The sequence below is a fragment of the Teleopsis dalmanni genome, chromosome 1 (genome assembly GCF_002237135.1).
Source record: "Teleopsis dalmanni isolate 2A chromosome 1, ASM223713v2, whole genome shotgun sequence".
NCBI lineage: Eukaryota > Metazoa > Arthropoda > Insecta > Diptera > Diopsidae > Teleopsis > Teleopsis dalmanni.
The window spans coordinates 24,344,358-24,366,238 of record NC_051846.1 but is presented as its reverse complement, the minus strand read 5'-3'; the positions used below and the strand labels follow the sequence as shown (position 1 = coordinate 24,366,238).

Here is a 21,881-nt window from a genome sequence, read left to right as displayed (position 1 = left end):
GTCAAGAAGATAATAAAGTTTGAATGAAATTTTAAATCTCGTAGCATGGCTTCACATGCAATAGTAATCAGTCTGTATACTCATTGTTATCAACCAAGTCTCACTATGTGTAACCAAATACTCACTGTGAACAGCGAAATACTCAATGTGGTCACTGAATATATTTACCCTAAAATACATGTTTTAGAGAGTATATCACTGAGAGAAGAAGGGGACCCTTCTTCATTGAGTACTTTCACTATCTTTTTTAGGAAAATTTCTACACCTAACAAGCTTGATGCTACCTAACAACAGTATTATATATTTAAATAAAAATAATTGATTTATAACTAATTTTTTACATATATTTAATAATTTCGGATTTGTATTTATTTTTTAATTATTTATTGTTAAAAACATAATACATTCATTAATATTAAGAAGATAATAAATTTTTTTTGTTTTGTTTAATTTTTTAATAATATTATGTTTTAGAAATTAGATAGTAATTTATTAGATTTTATTCTTTTAATTTTTATATATATTATATATAAATTTTAAATTTAATAAGTGGGACTTTTCACGATTTTCTTTATATTTTAAGTTTATTTTTTAAACATGATTGATTTGCATTATATATTTTTTTAAATTTATTAATTATTTAAACGGCTATAAATTTTCAATTTTTTTTTTTTATCAATAATAATAAAAAATTGTGTTTGTGTAGGTGTGTGTATGTGTTTATGTATCTCTTTTCTTGATTTAATAATTTATTAAAAAATTTCACAAATAATATAATATTTGTTTGTTTGTAAATTTGTATAGAAGTACATTGTATAGTGTAAAATATTTAATTTTCTGGTATTTTACTTAATGAATGTTTTTGTTTTTATTTTTATTTTTATTTCTATTCTGTTTCTGTTTTTGTTTTGTTAATAATTAAACATTACGACACCATGATTACTTTTACGTATTGCATATTCCTAAATATTTTTTTTATATCGGTTTTATTTTAAATTTATTGTTAAATATTTTTTGTTCACATGGAAAACAATCAGGCAAAAACATAAAATATATAACAAATAAATTAGGCATATACTGGAAAATTTAACATATATATATAAAGTTTTTTTTTTGTTTTTATAATTAATTTCCTATACAAAATCTGAAGCGTTGAGATTAAAGAGGTGATCATTTAAACTTTAAAAGTAATTAATTTTGAAAATAATTTTTAAGTTATAAATTTTATCTTTTATGTGGAAAGAGATTTTTAAAATATAAATTTTATTTTTTTAAGTTGAAAATATTATTTAATTTTTTTTAAGTTGGAAATAATTTTAAAGTATAAAAGTTTTAATTTTTACTATTTTTACTGTTGAAAATTGAGTTAAAAATCTCACTCTGTTTTAGTTATTTGAAATATTTTTCACTGTTAAACATTTATGGATGAGTTTAGGATTTTTTACTTCAAGTTCAAGCCTTTTGTATGCAGCATCTATGTTTATATTTCGAACTATATTTTTTGTGAGAATTATGTTTAGTAATATTTTTATCAGACTATATTATTGGAATAAAAATTGTTAAAAATATTTACTACTTTTATCTATATTTTTATTGACATACAAAAATGTAGGAATGATTAGAGTCTAACATGTGTTTATGGAGTCTTGTAGTACCGCACTTTACTACTCTTCTCTCTCTATATATATATATATATATGTGTATATATATCTGTATATATCAGTATTTAGTATTTAAATGAACACCTCTTCTTCGGCTTCCTATTTGCTTAGAATAATGTATACAATATGGGTTTTGCGTAAAATTTGTGGATTTCAGGTTTACACAAATTACAACATTTGTTATTTTATTTTTGTTTTTGTTTTTGTTTTTTTTTGTTGTGTTTGATAAGAAAAGCAAAAATCTTGGTATAATTAAAAAAATATATATGTGAGGAAATATAAAATGTAGTCTTATAGTAGAACACATAGGGATTTCTTCGGTTTTTTCTGCTTTTTCTCTGGCGATTTTTTATTAATTTGTCTAACAAGATCATAGAAAATATCATTAACATTTACTTTTGCTTTGGCAGATGTTTCCATGAAGGCGCAGTTAAATTGATTAGCCAAACTTTTGCCTAACTCCTTACCGACTACACGTTCATCCTCTAAGTCGCATTTGTTACCCACTAGTACCATTGGCACATCCTCTGTATCCTTAACCCGTAGAATTTGTTCGCGTAAATCCTGTAAATCATTAAATGTTGATTGTGCGGTTATGGAATAGACAAGCACGAAACCTTGCCCATTCTTCATGTAGAGATCGCGCATGGCGGTGAATTGCTCTGTACCGGCCGTATCTAAGATCTCGAGCATACACTGCTGACCATCAACCTCCACCTGCTTGCGATAACTGTCCTCGATTGTAGGATCATATTTCTCGACGAATATACACTGTACGAATTGGACGGTCAGCGCCGATTTACCAACACCGCCACTGCCTAATACAACGATTTTATATTCACGCATTTTACTTTCTTTACTTTACTTTACTTTTTTTTTTGCTTTTTTTTGTTTGTTGCTTAACTGCTTCAACTTTTTTGGCCTCTTTAAGGGCGTTTAGTTTTAAACTAAGTTTTAAGCGTTTCTTTTTTGATTTCGATTTCGATTTTTTGTTTATAATATTAAATATTTAGTTGATTGAAGACTTTGTATGCCCTTAAACTAGGCGTGTTATCACTTTGCTTTTTACTTTGCTGCTTTTTGGTTAGTTTTGTATAATTCACCAAGCGTTACTCTCTTTTCAGTTTTACTCTAAGTTCGTTTAAATAAAATATTTAAAATGGAATTTTTACGTACGTAGTTTTGCTTTTGTTCAGCCTTTTACATTTATCAAAATCTTTTTTTTTTTTTTTATATATTAATTGATAGTTTTACTTGAACTTGCACTTTGTTCCTGCTGCTTGAACGTCGTCGAGTTGCGATACTTATGTGTATATTAATAAAAAAAAAATATATTAAAATATATCAAAAATTACTCAAATGTATGTTTGATGCGTAAATGCTGTCGTATAGCCGTATAGCCGGTGCGGTGCTTCTACTTTATTTAATTGTTGTTCGCAGTTGAGCTTTGTAAACGCGTTTTTCTTTTGCTTGCTTCTATTGTAGAAAATTTCACCTAAAATTTTAAAAAATCACATTATTTTCGCAGATATCTCTTTCTTCTATGTAAATTAATTAACTCATCACATTTTCTTTTGTTTAGTTCTTTTTTGGTACTCAAAACTTATGACTCATTTTATCACTTTTTACCTTTTTATTTTCTTCGTGCTCGCTCCTATTCGTGCTTGTTCTTTGTGTTGTTGTTGCTATTGCTATTGCTGCTGCCGCCGCTGCTGTTGCACACACTTGTAATTTTAGGTATAAAGAAATATTAAACAAAAAATAACTCAACTCAAACGTAGATAAAGAAAAATGCTAGTGCAGAAGTTTCCGCTGCACTTATATACAGATTTTTTGTGCGAATTAAATATAAATTTATATAATTTTGTGCAAATACTTGGTGTATTTAACTTTAAAATACTTTAATAGACATTTAAATATTTTTTTATAAGTGTTTTCTGTATAAAATCACAAATAACATGAGCAGTAAAATTTTCTGCTGCTGTATCTCTTTCGCGACGCGTCACAGTAGCTCTGTTTAATGTTTAACACATGAGAGATGTTGCTCAAATATGTTCATAAATATGGACAGAGATTTGTTAAAGGAATTGATAAACAAAGCGCCAAATATTTTAAGATTTGAAAATATTTTAATTTTATATAAAACAGCTTATAACAATATAAATATTGAGAATATAATATAATATAGTAAAAAAATAGACAAAAAAGTAACAGATAAATATTTGGCCAGTTATTATAATTAATATAATAAATATTCTACTTCTTCTTATTTGGCACTACAGTCCAGTGTGAATTTTGGCCTCCTTTTTTAAAGAAGACTGCTTAGCAGGTGTTTTTTTCTGATGCAAAGCTGCTGACCTTGCAATCAATCTCCAACCTAGAGGACCAGATTCCATATAAATATATTCATTTAACTATTTATTATAAATATATATTTTTCTTCTTATTTGACGCTACAGTCCAGTGCGAACTTTGGACTCCTTTTTTAAAGAAGATTGCTTAGCAGCTGTTTTTTTCTGATTCAAAGCTGCTGACCTTGCAATCAATCCCCAACCTAGAAGATTAGATTCCATATAAATACATCCATTTAACTATTTATTATAAATATATATTTTTCTATATATATTCTTCTTCTTCTTATTTGACACTACAGTCCAGTGCGAACTTTGGCCTCCTTCTTTTTTAAAGAAGGTTGTGTAGCTGGTGTTTTTTTCCAATGCGAAGCTGTGATCAACCCCCAATCCCGAGGACCAGATCCCCTGCCAATCTGGAGATAAAATTAGTGTTTGATAGTTAGAGGTTTTCCACTCTGCTATGTGTTTTCAAGTTATACAGTCTGTGCTCGGTCGTCAGATCATCGTCTGCAAGAAAAAGATGCATGACGTGTAGGTGAGGTTGGCTGTTAAGATGGCTAGGGTGTTTATTCGCATCACTCCCCCATTGAGGCACTCACTACTGCCCCTTGCATCCCTATAAATAAATATCACATTATATAATATTAATGTATTACACTCCTAGTTTAGGTTATATACCAGTGGTTCCCAACATTTTTTGTGACCAAAAACCACTATGATGTTTTTGTGGTTCCAAGAACGACCGGGTCTACTTCCTAGAGCCACTTGTCGATCTCGACCACCATGTAACATTTAACACTACCTAAACGGACAACACAAGCAGGTCAAAACAGACTAGTATAATGTCTTTACAAGAAAACACGATCATTTCGTTTGATAAATGTTTCCTTATTGTAATGTTTAAATGTTTTTGATTCTTATTCTACCTTAATAATTAACAATGACATAATAATGTTAGTGCTTACTCTTTGTTATCTTAAGTGAGGTCGCAGTGGAAAAGCTACAAACTATGTATCCATACCTGTTCAATTTGATTCAAGGACCATTTTGAACCATCTCGCGAACCACAAGTTATAAACCATTGTTCTATACAGATTTAGTAATAAACTAATGCACTAAGTAATGTCTCTACAAAAATAATTTGAAATTTAACAATTAAAAATATAATTAATTAATTTTATTATTCTACATCTGATTTATGATTTCCTTCTAATATAATACCATAATAACTTTAATAACTTTCACAGCAAATTAACAAAACTCCAAAAAAAATGTGCGAACATCAAGTCAAGTTCGGCTTTGGATCAGTTAGCTAATGAACACTGACTCTGAGCCTTAAATTTAGCAGGGCACAAGTTCAACGCTTGGTAGTTGCAGTTTCAAAACATTATTTATGAACATTTAAATATAAGAAATATTTCTGAGACCACTGTTGATGGGTATTTGGCAATACTCGAAAGAGCTATCAACCAAAAATTCAATTGGTTAATAATTAATAAAATTTTATTGTTGTGATTTACTACTGATCCAAACACCTCTATATTATAAACAATAGTTTATGTTAACAATTATTATCTTTCATCAAATCTTATGTTAAAAATCAATTTAATTAAATAATAATATTTAAACATAACAGTTGTACGAAACAATTAAATATCAAGAATATTATTATAAATAAATTATTATATATATGATTACTATCAGATATTGTAAAAATTGGACACGCCAAGGACCCTTCTGTAATAAAGTTTATTTGAAAACCACGATTTTTTAACTATTTTATATATGTTTGAACTTTTCTATAACTTTAATGCGTACTTCCCTTAGCAATGTAAGTTAGGTTATTGGTCTGACAGCCTGGTACACCAAAATCCACTTGAACTCAAATATACGCCCGTTATGATATCGCGGGCCAACGTTGCTCATATGCCAACCAGAAGGACTCCCCAAGGAACCGCAATGACCAGCGTATAGAGAACGCTGATACGCACGATCTTTCAAGTGAAACTGATTCAACCAGACAACCAGATATATATAACCTATAATTTTATAAAGAATAAAAGATCCAAAATTACTAACTAAATTTTTTATTATTTATATATGTATACCAAAGCATTTCGTTATTTTTATTTATAAAAACAAGTTATATTAAAATAAAAACAACCATAAAAATCTAAACTAAAATTCCAAGAGTTCAACGAATTTTTGTAACCATTCCAGCAGCAATTGTAACGCCGCTCACTCTCAACATAACTCTGCCTAATTCCTTGAAGTCCGAGTAAAGTTCCATACAAATTGGACGTATCGTTTCCAATTCAACTAAGGCACATGTGTTATTACCCAGACAACGCGGTTTTTTCTTAACAACTTCACCTGTTCCCTTGTGAATTTGTGCTGTTAATTTCGATATAACAGCTGGTTCTATCAGTGACTGATGATGCAACAGCACTGGACAACCAATTGTGATTGGCACCTTCAAATTAAAAACAAGTATACGTGCTTGGAAGCGACTAGTTACTTGTATAGGATTTTGTGGATCATATATTATGGTACCAACAGCAATGTTGTTCAAATCGATACCAGAAAGTGTAACTGAAACTTGATCACCAGCAAATACATTGGTCTGTGGCATTTCATCTATCAGCAAGCCTTTCACTTGCGCCTGTTCGCGATTGGCACCTACTAATACTTTATCATTGGCACCTAAAACGCCTGTTTCAATGCGTCCAGATATGCTTAAACCAGATCCAGTGCCTTTGAATATATCTGATACAGACATACGAAAAGGTCTATCTATAGGACGTTCTGGTATTTTGAAATTATCTATAACGCTTAACAAATGTGGACCATTATACCACTTCTTTAATTCAGTTGCAGTTGCAGGTTTGGAAAGATTTTCACCAGTTAAACCAGAACATGGTGTATAACTAACGTCAGCTTCCTTGAAGCCAGCTTGTTTTAAAAAAGTCTTTAATTTCTTTACAATCTCATTGAAACGTTCTTGCGACCAATCCACAGTATCTAACTTATTTATAACCACACCCAACTGGCTGACACCCAATGAACGTACTAACAAAGCATGTTCCCGGGTTTGACCGCCGTGTTCAAATCCACTTTCAAATTCCCCACGTGTTGCATCGACGACTAGTAAAGCAACATCAGCTTGTGTAGCACCCGAGATCATATTAGGTATAAAGTCCTTGTGTCCAGGTGCATCGAGCAAAGTCACAATCTTAGAATCAGTTTCTATACGCGAGTGGCCTACATCCATTGTGATACCTGAGGAAAAGGAATTAAAAAAATACATACGTTTAGGTATTTCAGAGATAGTTAAATTATATTATGCTGTTTAGTTACCTCTGGTTCGCTCTTCACCAGTTTCGTCTAAAACCCATGCGTACATAAAACTTTGCTTTCCTATCTTTTTAGATTCTTGTTCATGTTTGTGCATAATGCGCTGTGATACATTCCCTGTATCGAACAATAAATGCCCCATTAATGTACTTTTTCCTGCGTCTACGTGACCGATGACAATCATATGGAAATGTCCTTTTTGATCAGCTCGTTCTTTCGCATAAACTTGTTGTGCGTCACGTTGCGCTTGCTCTTTTGAAACTTTAAAAAGCGTACCTGTACCACTCTTAATGGAATCTTCCGGCGATTCAGGCGTATTGCGGCCGGATAATGCTGGTGAAGACGGTATATTAGGAGAATTTATTTCGAAACCTCGTCTTGCATCTCGTTCGCTTTGTACGCTTGTTATTTTTATAGTCGCGGGTACCTGCCTAATTTCTGTTTCTTTGCTAACTATTTTAGTTATTGTAGTTTTAGAAGGTTTTTGAAAAGTCTTCACTGCGTTGAAATCTGTTTGTTGCAGTCGCTTAGATTTGCTGTCGCTTTCATTGTTGAGTATTTCGTCGAGTATTTTTGTTATGTCATAACCAAAGCGTATGGAGGTTTCAACGATCCGACGTTCAGATATGCTATCTCCTACGACACTGCGTACCTCATCAATGCAAGAGGTTAGTTTTGCTTGGTCGGTGTCATTCAATGCCGGCATTTGAAAGTTGTCAGAGTCGCGTCTTGCTTTTTCATAGGCAGCATTTTCTGCTTCCTCATCTTCTTCTTCTATGCCCTTGTTATTGCGTATAAATGCGGAAATACTTTGTTGTCCACGTTCTCTATCATAAAGCCATTGCTGAGCATCTGTCGGTGATATGCAGTTATCATCATCAACTGAATGTCCATAAACATCGTCGTAGTCGTAATCGTCGTAGTTCATGCTACGCACCATTCTATGCCGTGACATTTTGGGGCTTTTATTTTATTATTGCTCAATTTCACAATAGCTACTAATTTTTATCTTGACAACACAATATTTCACAATATTTATTAAAATCGTCAAAAAGTCATGTTAAAAACAAAATAATTTGTGAAATTCTTCCACGTGAAAATGTCAAACATTCGTTTGTTATGCTTTCAATTTAAATTCACAATGTACACTAAAAAAATTTTCGCAATAAAAATGACGTTTCTGCTCATATTGACTGGCATAACTACACTGTGAAGTTTCGAATTTTTTTAATATTACATGGTTGCACTGCACAATTTTATATAATAAAATTTTCAATTGAAATTCTTGCTTTTTAAATTAGTTAGATGTTGCTTTAGCAATTAAAATTATTTTTCATAATATAAAATTTTGTGAAAATGTATTTAAATAAAAATATTATGTTAAACTGGAAGTATTCATACCGAACTTGCTAATTTGATAGTTCATTATCCGGTAAGTTAAAGAATACTCACCGATTTAGCACACTAAAAATTTAATAAAAAATAGTTGAAAAAGCGCATTTAAACTGAAATGATTATATTACCCAACACTAAATATGTGTATAGTATATAAAAATCCTTTTAAAAAATTTATAAACAAAATGTTATTACCAAAAATCTTTGCATTTGAATGTTTTACAAAATATTTCATAAAAAATCATTAAAACAATATTTTTGTGAGAAAATTTACATTAAATTTTGAGTGTTATATCATAATAGCACTTTTTTATCACGTACTAATCATTATGTTAAGGCGTTTAGATAGCAATTAGTATATATATTGCACCAAATTAATTAAATTTCAACAATGAACAAAAATTTTCACTCAGAATTTTATTAATAAATAATTGAATAATATATTAATCATATTAATATAGTATTTAGTATATATATATATATCGTTGAAAGTAAATGTTTTATTTTTTTATATATTTATGTCTTACGTAAACAATATAAATATATAATATAAATAAACATATTTTATAAACCTATATGTCTTATATATTTGTGGTAATGCTATAAATAGGTTTCACCCTACTCACATAGCACAAGCAATTATAATTTTGATTTTAATATTAATATATTAAATTAATATGGATCGATTTGCTCAAAACGTGTTTATACAGAAAATTTAATTTTATCTCATAATGTCAGGAAAATCAGGAATAACTCTTATTTTTGAAAATAAAATATAACTCACACTGGCTTGCAGAATATTTTTAAAAACGAAAACTAAAACACATTTTTCATATGAGGTAGATGTTTTGGTAATTTCATACAAAATGTATTAAAGAGTTGGTGCAGATAAAGAATTAGTTTAGTTTTTTGTTTTTAAACACAAAACAACACATAAACAAAAATTAAAAGTAACTCTTTAGGGCCATGTTATGCATAATGTCTCGGGCACGGCAAAAGTCGCTCTTTCGGGCTATGCCGAAAATGCATATTATGCAGAGTGTCACATCAGTATTGCCAATTTTGTATTTTTACTACTTCTTAATTGTGCCCAAATTAAAAAGGAAATTTAGATATGCTCACTTTCAATTTGCTACCAAAAATAACTAGCAAGAAAAAACTCATAGAGGCTGTAATAATGTTAATTTATAATTACATTATCATACAATAATTGTTAACAGTACTTAACAGTACTTACGCCTTCCTTTAAAACTGAAAAGTGTAATAATTATATTATTAGCGATTTATAAAAAAATGCTGTGTTGCTTATTGCCATTTTTTCTCCAAATCGTATTAAAATTGTATTAATTTGCTTCTAAAAGGCGCAAATTTTGAAATTTATTACTAATCAACACTGTTTTGCCTTTGTGCCCACAAATACGCCGGCTCTCATGCCGGAATTTGAACGGCCATATTGTTTTTTCTTTCATTCTCAAATTTAAAATTTGCATTAAATATAACAACAATTGTACTCATGCCGTTTCCGAAACACTCTGCATAATATGGCCCTTACGTGAACCAATCCTTAAACACATTTTGTATGAAACGTTAGTATGACATTGCATTGCTTGCATCGAATGATATTGAAAAGTTATTGTAAATAATCCTTAATTTCAGTATTTTATGCAAAGAAAAACTATAGATAAAATATCTAAATGGTAGATCAAGGGAAAACACTATACACACCATTAAATATTGTTCTGAAGCAAAATAAACTAATTTTTTATGTATTATTGTTGTAATTAAAATTTGTAATGAAAACATATATTTAATTAAATAGGTTCTACATATTGTATTTAAGCCTTTTTATATATCATTTTATCAATATGTTTTTTGAATTAAAATTATTAGTTAGTTTAACGTAACACGTTACGTTTAAATTCATCGAAACACAATTAATGAATTTGCTAATACAACCCTGATAACTACTTTTTTCTTATTTGTTTTGCCTTCCATTGTCCGCAGTATTTTGCTTATCGCTAGCTGTTTATTTCATTCGTTCTCTGGTTCAGACGGGAGACTTGTAATCGTTGTGAGCTAATATATATTTTGAGGAAAAATTCTGCTTAAATGCAAGTGTGAATCCGTAACAAAAAATCTTTGGTGCAATAAATATTAAAATTAAAAGTTTTAAAAAATAATTAAAATGCAAAAATCTCAACAAATTGTGTAATTAATTTAAAGTCAAGCTAAATAATATTGTATATCTGTGATTGTGTACGAAAAGTTTAAAAAATAAATAATAGATTCTGAAAATGAAATTAAAAACCTGAAATTATTTATTAAATTGTAATTACTTTGACAGAAATATTTCATTTTAATTCTTAGTGCAAACGCTAAAGTTGGCTGTAAAAATCTATTACTGCTCACAAGAAATATAGAATAACAATAAGAAAAACATCAAAAGGTGTCAAATGCTGCAATTTTCTTTCAAAAGAACTATTTGAAGTGAGAATAATCTCTTATATAGCCTACATAATAATAGTTCTTTAGTGAATATTAAATAATTAAATTTTGATTACAAAAGTAATTAACACGTTAAATATTATTGAAGTAGCGTTGAAAATTAAGCAATTTTCACGTTTTGATAGTTACTTGAGATTAAACAAGACGAACATGCACAGCAACAACAGTCAATCATCCGGCCGACAGGGCAAGGAAAAGCGTTTCTCTATACATGATGCATTCGAAGAGGAAACAGACGAGGCCATACGAGTTTATGGGTCAACTGTGATTTCCACACCAATACGCGCAAAACAACGTTCCTCAGATGATGTCTCCATACGCATACAGGATCCAAAGTAAGTTAAAACGAAAACGCATTGCTAAATACAAAGAATTCAAACAACTTTCTAAGAAAAATTTTACCAATTTGCATTTCACATACTGTGTGCTGTGACACTTTTTCCACGAAAAACTGGTATATAAAACTGACCTTGGGTCTAAGCTCATCATAGTTCCTATTAAATTAATCACTATTGTTTACAAACCAATTAACAGCTTTTAAATTTAGTTAAGATTTGTCATCAAATCATTTTACATTTCTCCTCATATATGCTGTGTAGTTAATATCATATAATTAATAAAGGTGCGTATCAGTTAATAATAAATTTCAACAAAAAAAAAAATGGAAAAAAAATCTAATTGAAAATTACAAAATATTTTTATAAACTATTTACTTTACTTTTTTATTCGTACTTAATTACACAAGTGAATCAACATTATCGCAGCAATTATGTGGCAAGCCAAAACACTTCATGAGATTGATCTCCATGCTATGGTAGCATTTTTTTTTGTTTTTCATTGTTGTCTTTACGTAGATACATACATACATACTAACTATTGTTTACATATTTACAAACATGCAAACGCATTTTGTTTGTCATTCGTTGGGCTGGCTGTTGGGCTGTAACACGCCACACAGTTCAGTTTACTAGTTTACGAGCGCCAACAATGGTTCAGAATTGTAAATCAAACAAAACAACAAAAACTATTATTTACGTTTGTTCGCATATTACAGCGATTTATTTTTAGCATTGCTCGGTTTGTTTAGCGAGTGATATTATAAAATAATAACTAGTAACAAGTAACAGTGCCGTCAAGCAAACCAGTTAAGCATAAAAATATAACAACTTAAACTACAAATAAAATGTCAGTAATGATATAATTATTAATTTTATATAAAAGAGAGTTAATGTGTGTTGATTTTACAGATCCGGTAATGATTCCAAATTGTATTTTATGCATTGATACTCAATTAATGGATAACACACAAGAGTGCAGGTGTCTTTATTTAATTCCTAAATGTTTTCATTGTTAATTTTAGAACTACACTCAACGAAAATTATTCGTTTATAAATCGTAAAAAATATTCAATTACTGAAAAAATAAATCACTCTAAAGTAAGAATATTCATACGGAAGAGGCAATAAAACTCTGTAAAATAGGTTCTGTACTACTTTTTACTAACGCAACAGGGCTTAGAGACCTACTCTAAACCCAGAGGCGGCACAATAGACCCGAAGTTCGCAATACCACATCCCCTAACAACAATAATAATAAGAAGAATATTTAACTTAATTTTTATGAAGATTTCAACTATCCTTGTTGTTGTTGTTGTTGTTGTACTCTACCGAGATCTGAAAAGCAGATAACATGCAAAGATTATAAGACATATGAGTTGGGATGTGGATGGGTGGCGTTTGGGGTATAGGTGGGGGAAAAGCGGGGAGGAAGGATACAATTGATATCAACCTGGGTCCAGCGGATTATCCACGGATTATCACAACAACAATAACGTTTCCCCACGCTTGTAACATATACTTTATTCACTTTTCGTTAACATGTAGCTTAAGGATAGACTACAGATACGAATAGAATCTAATAGCTATTATGAGTTGTTAATTTTTTTATAATATTTGTAATACAATACTACTACAAATATATTTCTATTCATGTTTACATTATTTTCTTATCTTCTTTTACCCACATATTATCTAGAAAGTATCATATAACATCCACATCTAAGAATTAAGTGTTAACCTATTAGATTGTAGCTATTCCTTATAGTTTTGTATGAAATTTTCTTGTTTGCGTTATAATTGTGTTTCTTCTCTCATGTCTTTGAAAGGATCCTTTCACATTGATTTTAAATTACGTTGTAAAAATTAATAATTCAAATTTTTATACGAAATCAATTAATTGAACTAGAAAAATTTTTACATTATTACGACTGAAATTTAAGTAAAAATTATTGTTCTATCGCAAGCATTCTATTTCAAATAGAAAATATGAGGTAATAATAAGGATATATTAAATTATAAAAATTTAATTTTTAGTCAAATATATTGCACCAAATATCCATCCATCTTCTTGATAAGCCATTATCGGTTTTTGGTCTGATTCATCATTCTCTTCAAATGCCTTTGTTGCGTGCAAATCATCACCAGTCTTGTACACCATCTGCAGTTAGCGCTCCCTTGACTTGATCACTTGACTGAGAACACGGTCTATTTCTATGACTTTATACTTCAATTCTCGTTTCAAACAGTTTTTTCGCGGAAATGTCATCATGCACTCTTAAGCTATGATGAAGTCAGCGAAGTCGGTAAATTATATCAATGTCGTGTTCAGTTTTGTACATGTCATGGTTTATTCGGGTTTGGTCATTGTCACCAACTCGTAGAGGATCAAAAATCTTATGGTGAATTTATTTCTCCGAAAACTCCCAGTGCAGCTTCATCATTCTGTGATAGCGTCCATGCTTCTATATCATCAATTATTGAGTAAGGGATCGTGCACTGCGACCTAAAAGATCTATTGTGCCCCTATATCATCCATAGTCTACGGAAATTTTTTAATTTTCGGTTTAATTTTTATACATAATTTTTAGACGGCAAGTTTCAGGAATTGTATCCTGCCAAATTCGAACCGTAGACTAGCTCGGATAGCGTACACTTAATTTGCGTCATTCCAATTTACAATTTTGACAATTTCTGTTTCTTCATAAAACAAATGGTGCACTTACTGTATTATTAATTAGAACAAACGCCTAAACCACAGCTATATAAATTAACTTACTCATTATGAAGTGTTGTTTTCATAATTTTTAACTCTATTGTTTGTGGAAAAATAATATATTTATTTATTACTTCTCCATTGCAATTAGGAGTAGTGATTAAGCTAAGTTGCTTGTATATTAATTATATCATTGCGTGGTTTACATGGTACATCATACCACGATTTAATTTTATGCCTTCTATTTATTTCCTTATTAAGTCTCTGCATATTTATATCTATACGACGCACTACTCCATATTCAACATTGCTACTCCGCACATATTGTGTACAGAAAAATAACTTAAATAATGAATAAAGTGTAATTTTCGCGTTTTCCAATTTAGTTGTTCTATATTTAAATTATATTAATTTAATTGCGGTTTGCTTTAGAATTTGTGTTTATTTATAGAGCAATTATTTAATGAAATCGCCGGTTTAGCGCATAGCCTTAAAATTATTTAATTTGTTATGGCTTCACTGAATAAATGTGAATACCTTAAATCTTCTTTCTCAAAGTAATTATTTCAGTATTAAACTATTAGTAATAATTTTTAATTGCTTTATTAATATTAATTTGTTTGAATAAGATTTGGAATATTTCTTTTAATCATTCAGTATTCTTAAATAAATATTTACACTTTAGTATTGATTAGATATTTCAGTGTTTTACGTCTGTAGTTTTCAAATTTTTATTATTTTGTTAGTATCAATTCATATTATCAACTTTCTCAGATATTTTCTTTTTTTTTTGTCAAATACAAGTATTGGATATTTCGATATTTTTTATATTGAACATGTATGTAAAAAATCCATCTTTTAGTCATAGTTGGAATTCCTCACTATCATCAAATTAATTATTGTCAGATAAAAATCATGCGCATTATGTGATATCATTACAATTAAATGAAGGAATTATTTTCTTTCAATAAGCAAATAATCTTTCAAATAATCTCCAAACATGCCAAAATTCAACTGTACGCACATGGGTTGCCATGACATATAGTTTGCTAGCCACCTTCAAACGGAATTTTAAATACTCCTATCCATTGAACACAACCACCGACTATCAAAACAATTTCTTGAAGGTTACATAGATGGACCCTCAGGTGCTGCCACAGTGAATAAAGTTCTCTCCCCTTTTTAGCTATATCGATTTTTTTCTTCGATTCCTAACACAACATCAATGTCGTGCACTATAAGTAAGAATTTTCCGTCTCCCAAAGCAACACCTTCCTACAGATTCAGAAAGTCTTAAACAGGTCCCCACCCTAATGTTTCCGGAAACAAAATACGTATTTCTAATGCAGCAAAAGCTGTACTCGTTCCAGCTAAATAATGTTTGTCACATAAAAATACGTCCATTCCCAATATTTGCCATAACTGCAGCTCTACCCTACATGACATACCCCTTTTGTTTTCATGATCGAATACGCAAACAAATACCCCATAGCTTTATTTCGTTGAGCTGTCAAAATTCTTCACTTAGATTACATTCCTACCCATCTTTCCGTACTTACTCCATATCGCTTTCATCTTACCATTCCATTATGTAGTATCTTTTCGATCTTTTATATACTTGCTACAGGTTTATTCCGTTTTTCATTGGTAAGTCTGGAGCAACTTTTTCAATCGATGTTCATTTTTAGTGCAGTTATGATTTTCAATTGGTAAATCTCAGGCGAAATGTATAGCACTCTAGATATTTTGCTACTCTGACAAGATTACCCTGCAATTAACGGTTGTTTTATTTGACTTGACAGATAAAGTTTGATTTGATTCTACATATATATTCTACATATCCAGAACAAAATTTAAGAGATCGAAAGTAATTTGAGAGAGAGAGAGAGGGAGAGAGAGAGAGAGAGAGATTGAATCCAGATTTATCAAACGAAAACGCTACAAACGTGTTATACAAACTACAAAATTCAGGGATATTATAAAAATTTAAATAAATAATTATTCTGTAAAAATGACCATACACTTTTCCTTATCTTTATTAAGTTTATACATATATATATATATATATCTTTATAGATATTTATAATTTCTTTATAAAGTACATCAAAAGCAGATTTTAATTGAATCCAAGTTTAGCATCGGTGTCGTTACTATATAAAACTTGTAGGCCTTTTGATTATAAAAATAAACATATTTATATATATAAATACAATAAGTGATCCACATCATAAATTCCTTAAAAATTCACAATGTTTAATATAGCGCAAGACTATTTAAACTTTATTGCCATAAGTTATAATAATATATTATTACTTGATCTACAATAAAATTGTACTACACATATTTTTTAAATGCGATTATATCATTACTCTAGCAATCTTAACTTCTTCCCACATTGAATTTTAAAATGTTTCCATAAATTTATTGAAGAGCAACGTTCATCCCCATTTTAAAGAAGAAGAACAAAGAATAATTTTAGCAAAAAGAACAAAACAAAAAAAGATAAAAATTAAAATTATTTCACTATAATAAAATTGAAATAAAAGTTTTTAAAAAATTGCTAACAGCTTGCAACAATTGCTTCAAGAAATACTTTATTCAATGCAGCAAGTGTGGAAAAATCTGTTGCGTGTTGGCCGCAAGAAGCGACGGTACTCGTATAAGAAAAGGCCCATGCCTTTATTTGGCGTGTGGAGGACGTCGTCCGTATCATATACTCAAGAGTTTATATACTTTTGGCACGTATTTTACTGTAGAACTTAAATTGCATTATTTGTCTGTCCATCGGGGTCTGACTTTATTTAAATTTCAATTCAGTTCTGTTCAGTTCAGTTCAGTTCAGTTGAATTTTTCAACAACATTGCATACAACATTGCAACTGCAACTGCAACGAACTGCGACTGCGACTGCAAAAGCAACAGCAAAGTTCCTTGTTTACGCTTCATGTATCTTAGCGTTGCTTTGCTTCACGCTTATTTTATAAACAATTTCAAGTATCTTTTTAGATGCTTAAAAGTAATCATGTTTATCAGTTTGGACACTTTTTTCATATATCGTCTGTATTCTTGCAGTGCATGTAGTCTATATGTACGTACATTCGTTTTCATATCTGTTTAGTATTTAATCGTAATTGTACATTTCTTATGCACTACCGCAGAGATTGGTTCAAGTCGTGTGCGAGGTCATTGTTGCGCTCCGTCAGGCAACTCAAGATACTCGTACGTATACTCATCCGCTTTTGCTGTTTAGTGAATGCCCTTGATTATGTAAACTCGTATTATTAAGTGCGTATTTGCCTTGTACCTCAGAGTGAATGTCAAATATGCACGCACATCGATGCTGCATTTAAGTATTTAACACCTCTTTTAAGTAATGCACTGCTTCATAAATTCTTGGACTTCATATTTAGCCTTCGTCTTTTGTAGGCGTGTTTCTTTTTAGAGGACGATTTATGGACATTTACAAACTTTCATAAATAATAAATAATATGTGGGTATGTTTTGGAGGTCTTATGCTTTCCAGTGCTCATTATTTTTACAACAACAAAGTTCTTTTTAGTTAGTTTGTTATTTAATTTTTTTTAAGGGATTTATTTTATTAACAAAAACATCAAAGTTAAATGAAAAGCAAAAGAATTCATTCTTTTTAAAATCCAAAGAAATTTTTCCTTTAAGAAGGAAAATAATACATTCTTTCTAGAAACAAGTGAGTCCAAAGAGATACTTTCTTTAACAAGGAAAGTAATACATTCTTTCTAGAAATAGTTTAGTCCAAAGAGATTCTTTCTTCAACAAGGAAAATAATTAATTCTTTCTAGAAACAGTTGAGTCCAAAGACATTCTTCTTTTAACAAGGAAAGTAATACATTCTTTCTATAAACAATTGAGTCTAAAGAGAGTGTCCTTTTGACTAGAAACTTAAGTACTTAAGTACCTAAAACACAAATATCGTATATTTTTTTAAAAAAAGATTTAATTCCTTCTAAGTCAATTTCAGTCCCGAAATTGACTTAAATTAAAGAAGTAAGTCAATATTAAGACGTATGTTAAGTAACAACTATGAAATCAACTCCAAGTATTATATATCATTGTGTATTCCATTCTTTTACGGTGCTATATTATGCTTTTCAAATAGTTGTGGTTTCAAATTGGTCCAGGTATTGGGCTTCTTTATATATTAATCTGTTTTTTATATGTATATGTTATAGTCTTAAAATTACATGTGCACTATTCCCATTGTTCTCTCAAAATCCTCATTTCTTAATATGCATTTATACTTATCTTTGTAAGGTACTTTATCTTGAATAATGTAATCATACAAAGAGAATGCGCTGTGATGTAATAGAAACTGAAATCAAAGTATGTTCACATATTTTTCATAATCCAAACATAGAGGATGATATTTTGCTCATAGAATGGAAAAGAAATTAAACTGTAAAAATTTTGCTTTGTATTTAAATCTAATATAATAATATGTTAATATAAATCTAAGAAGAAAAATATAAGTATTTAATAAGACCATTAATTATATAATTTATATATGAAAGGTAAAATAGAAAGAATTCTATGACAGAAGAACTCTATTGGGAAAGGTTACCAAAACTATCAAAATATAAAATGCTTTTAGGGACTTACAACCTAAAACGCTTCAAAGATTGTATAGCACAATTAAAAAAAATAACCTTAGAATTATTGCGGGATTATTGACCGGTCATCGGTAGACCGGTAGATTGAATAATCATCTCTTGAAGTTAGGAACTTAATTCAGCTCAGATTCCAGATACTGTAGAGAAGCGAGAGAAACTGCATGCCTTGTGCTTTGGAAGTGCCTGGCACTGATATACAAGCGGAAGAAACACCTAGGAGTATATTTCATAGATCAGAAGGATCAATGATTAGGAAAAATAGGCTCTATACTGTCTTTCATTAAAGAAAACAGACTTGAAACACTCTAATCCGATTAAGGGGCACAATAGATCTTTTAGGTCTCGGGACACTTCCCCTTCTTTTTCAATAATAATATGAGAGAATAAGTACGATATATATATACTAGATACGTTATAAAATTTTATTCTCTTTAATAAGAATTTGTGCAAACTCCAACCATATGATTTACTGTCCATTATTATTTGAAATATACTATTATATACCTAGATATACCTAGAAAAATTCTGTTTGGTTTTATTATTTTTTAAATAATATATAATTTATTATAATTAAATCAAGTCTTGTTAATTGTTAATTAATAATAATTATGATAAGCTCGTCTTAATTTTTTTTATAAATAACACACTAAACTCATATAAAAAACTATTGTAGTACGTTAAAACTATTCTGGAGGGAGCGGGGCAATAAGTAGTTATGTGCACTTTATGTGTCAATATTTTTTATCTCTAAGAACTTAAAATAATTTTGAATATGTAACCGATAAATGCATACGAAATATGAGAATTCTAATAATTCCTTGCCATGCATTTATAATATAAAAAAAATAATCTACATGTTGATGAATGATTTATACTTCAACTCCCGCTTCATTCGTCACGTCAAGCCACATTTAACGCTTCTCTCCAATATTTATATTCATATTCATTCACTAGAGAACCTATTTCCCATATAATCATGTCTGGCGTAGAGACAAAGCACGTTCCTCTCGTCATTTTATATCTCACTGTCAATTTATTTTTTTTTTCATTTTTTTCTTTTTAAGGTTTTTGCCTTATGAGGCGTGAAGTACTTTTTTCTTTTATACTTTCCGGAAATAATTCATAAATTCATGAATAAAATACAAGTCTTCTTTATTGTTCAGTTAATTTGAATTTTAAATATATTTCTTTATTGCATTTTAAATGCTGTTTTACACGTGGTTTATTTATAAAAATTTATGAGATATAAATTTGTGTTCCGATATTATATACTTTCTTTGAGGAACTTGTATTTTTTATATTCTTTGTTGATTGCTTATTAAAATGACTGCAATTTGAAGAGGAAATAAATTTAAATTTATAATTAAAATGTTGTCAAATGTGAAAAGTAAGTGCAACAAAAAGTTCTTAAAGTTCAATTTTCTTGCTAATTACCAGCTATAAAACTTGAAAGATTAAGAGATGATTGTATATTTACGGTCAATGTATACTTTTTAGTTAAATATATGATTGTTTTAAGTTCTGTTTTTATGGATAATTAGTTTATTGTTTAAAGGCTTTAACTTCGAAAGTTTGGTCAGTACTCCGCTATCCACAGAACTGTACAAACAAAGTACCATGAAAAATCTCGTTAGCAGCATTGGAATATTTCCTTCCGAAATAAGTACTTAAGAGATTATACGATAGTAGCACGACTAAGGTAAAAAAATAATAATATTTATAGCAAATTAAGAACAGAACCCGTAAAAAATACATAATTACTCTTTATGAAGTCACATTAATAATGCATGCCATTATTGGATTTGGGACTTACTCAAGAGTCAAATATACTTTTTAAAAAAGATGTACCCACTAACAAGCCTTATAACAAGAAGCTGGAAAGAATAATATAAAGAGATGCTACAGAGATAAGAAACGATTTTCGCATAAGAATTGCGCGAGAATTGAATTCACGTCTTCAAGAAGAAGATAAGAATTGTGAAAAAAAGAAAATTGAAAGAAAAAAACAATTAGATGAAATGGGACGAACAAAGTTATGTCTATCAAATACTTTCTAAAAAAGATAGGCCCACTTAGAAAGCCTTAGAACATGAAGCTTTAAAGAATAATTTTATAAAGAGATCCTACAGAAATGAGAGACGATTGTTTACGAACAAAACTGCCATTATCGATCGTTTCGAATGTATAAGAAATACTACAACCTAAAAACCATAGCCTAATAAAATCATTACAAAATTGGAAAAAATACTAAAATCAGTGGGTTTTTAAACTCTATCTTCCTTAACCCTAAGGGAGTAAAAATTCAAATAAAACTGAATTCAATAATAACAAAGTTTACTGAAATGATCTGGAGAAAAGCACGCAGTTCGTACTTCACAAAATGATAGCAGCAGTCATGATGCAATCTAGCAGTCTCTCGTGTTTAAGTATTATTTAACTTCTATAGCCTGTCAGTGCATAACATATCCCATAGGAAATATAAAAGAATTTCCGGTTGCCAGTTAAAAATAGGCAATAACATTTATTTTTGAAGATACTTATGACGTTTTCGATTGTTAAATCTTGGGTAATTTAATCAATCGATAATGCTCTTTTAATGCGCTTTTAATGTATTTTCATTTTCGATTGGTAAATCTAGGGCAAAATGTATAACACTCGAGATGACTTTATAACACTCTAAATATTTTGCCAGAGTAGCAAGATTACTCTGAAATTAACAGCTGTTTTATATGATTTGACAGATAAGCAGTGATTTGATTCGATGTTTGTATTTATGATAAATATAAATGTCTACTAATACTACTACAAAAATGTTAGATTACTCTAAAAATGTTCGATCGTGCAATAAAATTTGACAGGTCGGGAGTAAATTTAGATTGAATCCAGATTTACCAATCGAAAAAGCCGGGAGCTTCG

At 29.7% G+C, this 21,881-nt stretch overlaps 3 protein-coding genes across 5 annotated transcripts in view; 1 reads left to right on the top strand and 2 right to left on the bottom strand.

Annotated features, from left to right (window-relative positions):
- Positions 1–1,079: 1,079 nt before the first annotated feature.
- Positions 1,080–3,667, bottom strand: LOC119668424 (ras-related protein Rap1). The gene is made up of 2 exons (XM_038077923.1): positions 3,291–3,667; positions 1,080–3,156 (listed from the first exon to the last, which is right to left on the bottom strand). Exon 2 carries the CDS (start codon positions 2,505–2,507, stop codon positions 1,953–1,955), a length of 555 nt encoding a protein of 184 aa, XP_037933851.1. The 5' UTR covers positions 2,508–3,156; positions 3,291–3,667; the 3' UTR covers positions 1,080–1,952.
- A 2,459-nt stretch (positions 3,668–6,126) lies between these two features.
- On the bottom strand, positions 6,127–8,635 carry LOC119668353 (HBS1-like protein). Its single transcript, XM_038077828.1, has 2 exons — positions 7,373–8,635; positions 6,127–7,294 (listed from the first exon to the last, which is right to left on the bottom strand). Exons 1-2 carry the CDS (start codon positions 8,322–8,324, stop codon positions 6,210–6,212), a joined length of 2,037 nt encoding a protein of 678 aa, XP_037933756.1. The 5' UTR covers positions 8,325–8,635; the 3' UTR covers positions 6,127–6,209.
- A 2,142-nt stretch (positions 8,636–10,777) lies between these two features.
- The window catches only part of LOC119668633 (transmembrane protein 134), a 290,194-nt gene continuing 279,090 nt past the window's right edge, over positions 10,778–21,881 (top strand). Inside the window, exons 1-2 of one of the 3 annotated variants that reach the window (XM_038078209.1) lie at positions 11,059–11,251; positions 11,395–11,604. In XM_038078209.1, the coding sequence (XP_037934137.1) occupies positions 11,420–11,604 (185 nt within the window). In that variant the 5' untranslated portion in view covers positions 11,059–11,251; positions 11,395–11,419. Of the gene's footprint in view, positions 11,605–21,881 lie in introns of all 3 variants that reach the window. The other 2 variants (XM_038078208.1, XR_005251518.1) reach the window with 2 other exon arrangements.

Excerpts from the sequence above, each read along its gene's own strand:
- LOC119668424 (XM_038077923.1), bottom strand. The coding sequence starts at position 2,507 with ATGCGTGAATATAAAATCGTTGTATTAGGCAGTGGCGGTGTTGGTAAA.
- LOC119668353 (XM_038077828.1), bottom strand. The coding sequence starts at position 8,324 with ATGTCACGGCATAGAATGGTGCGTAGCATGAACTACGACGATTACGAC. Across the intron at positions 7,295-7,372 it reads TGGTGAAGAGCGAACCAGAG|GTATCACAATGGATGTAGGC; the intron begins GTAACTAAACAG and ends CCTTTTCCTCAG.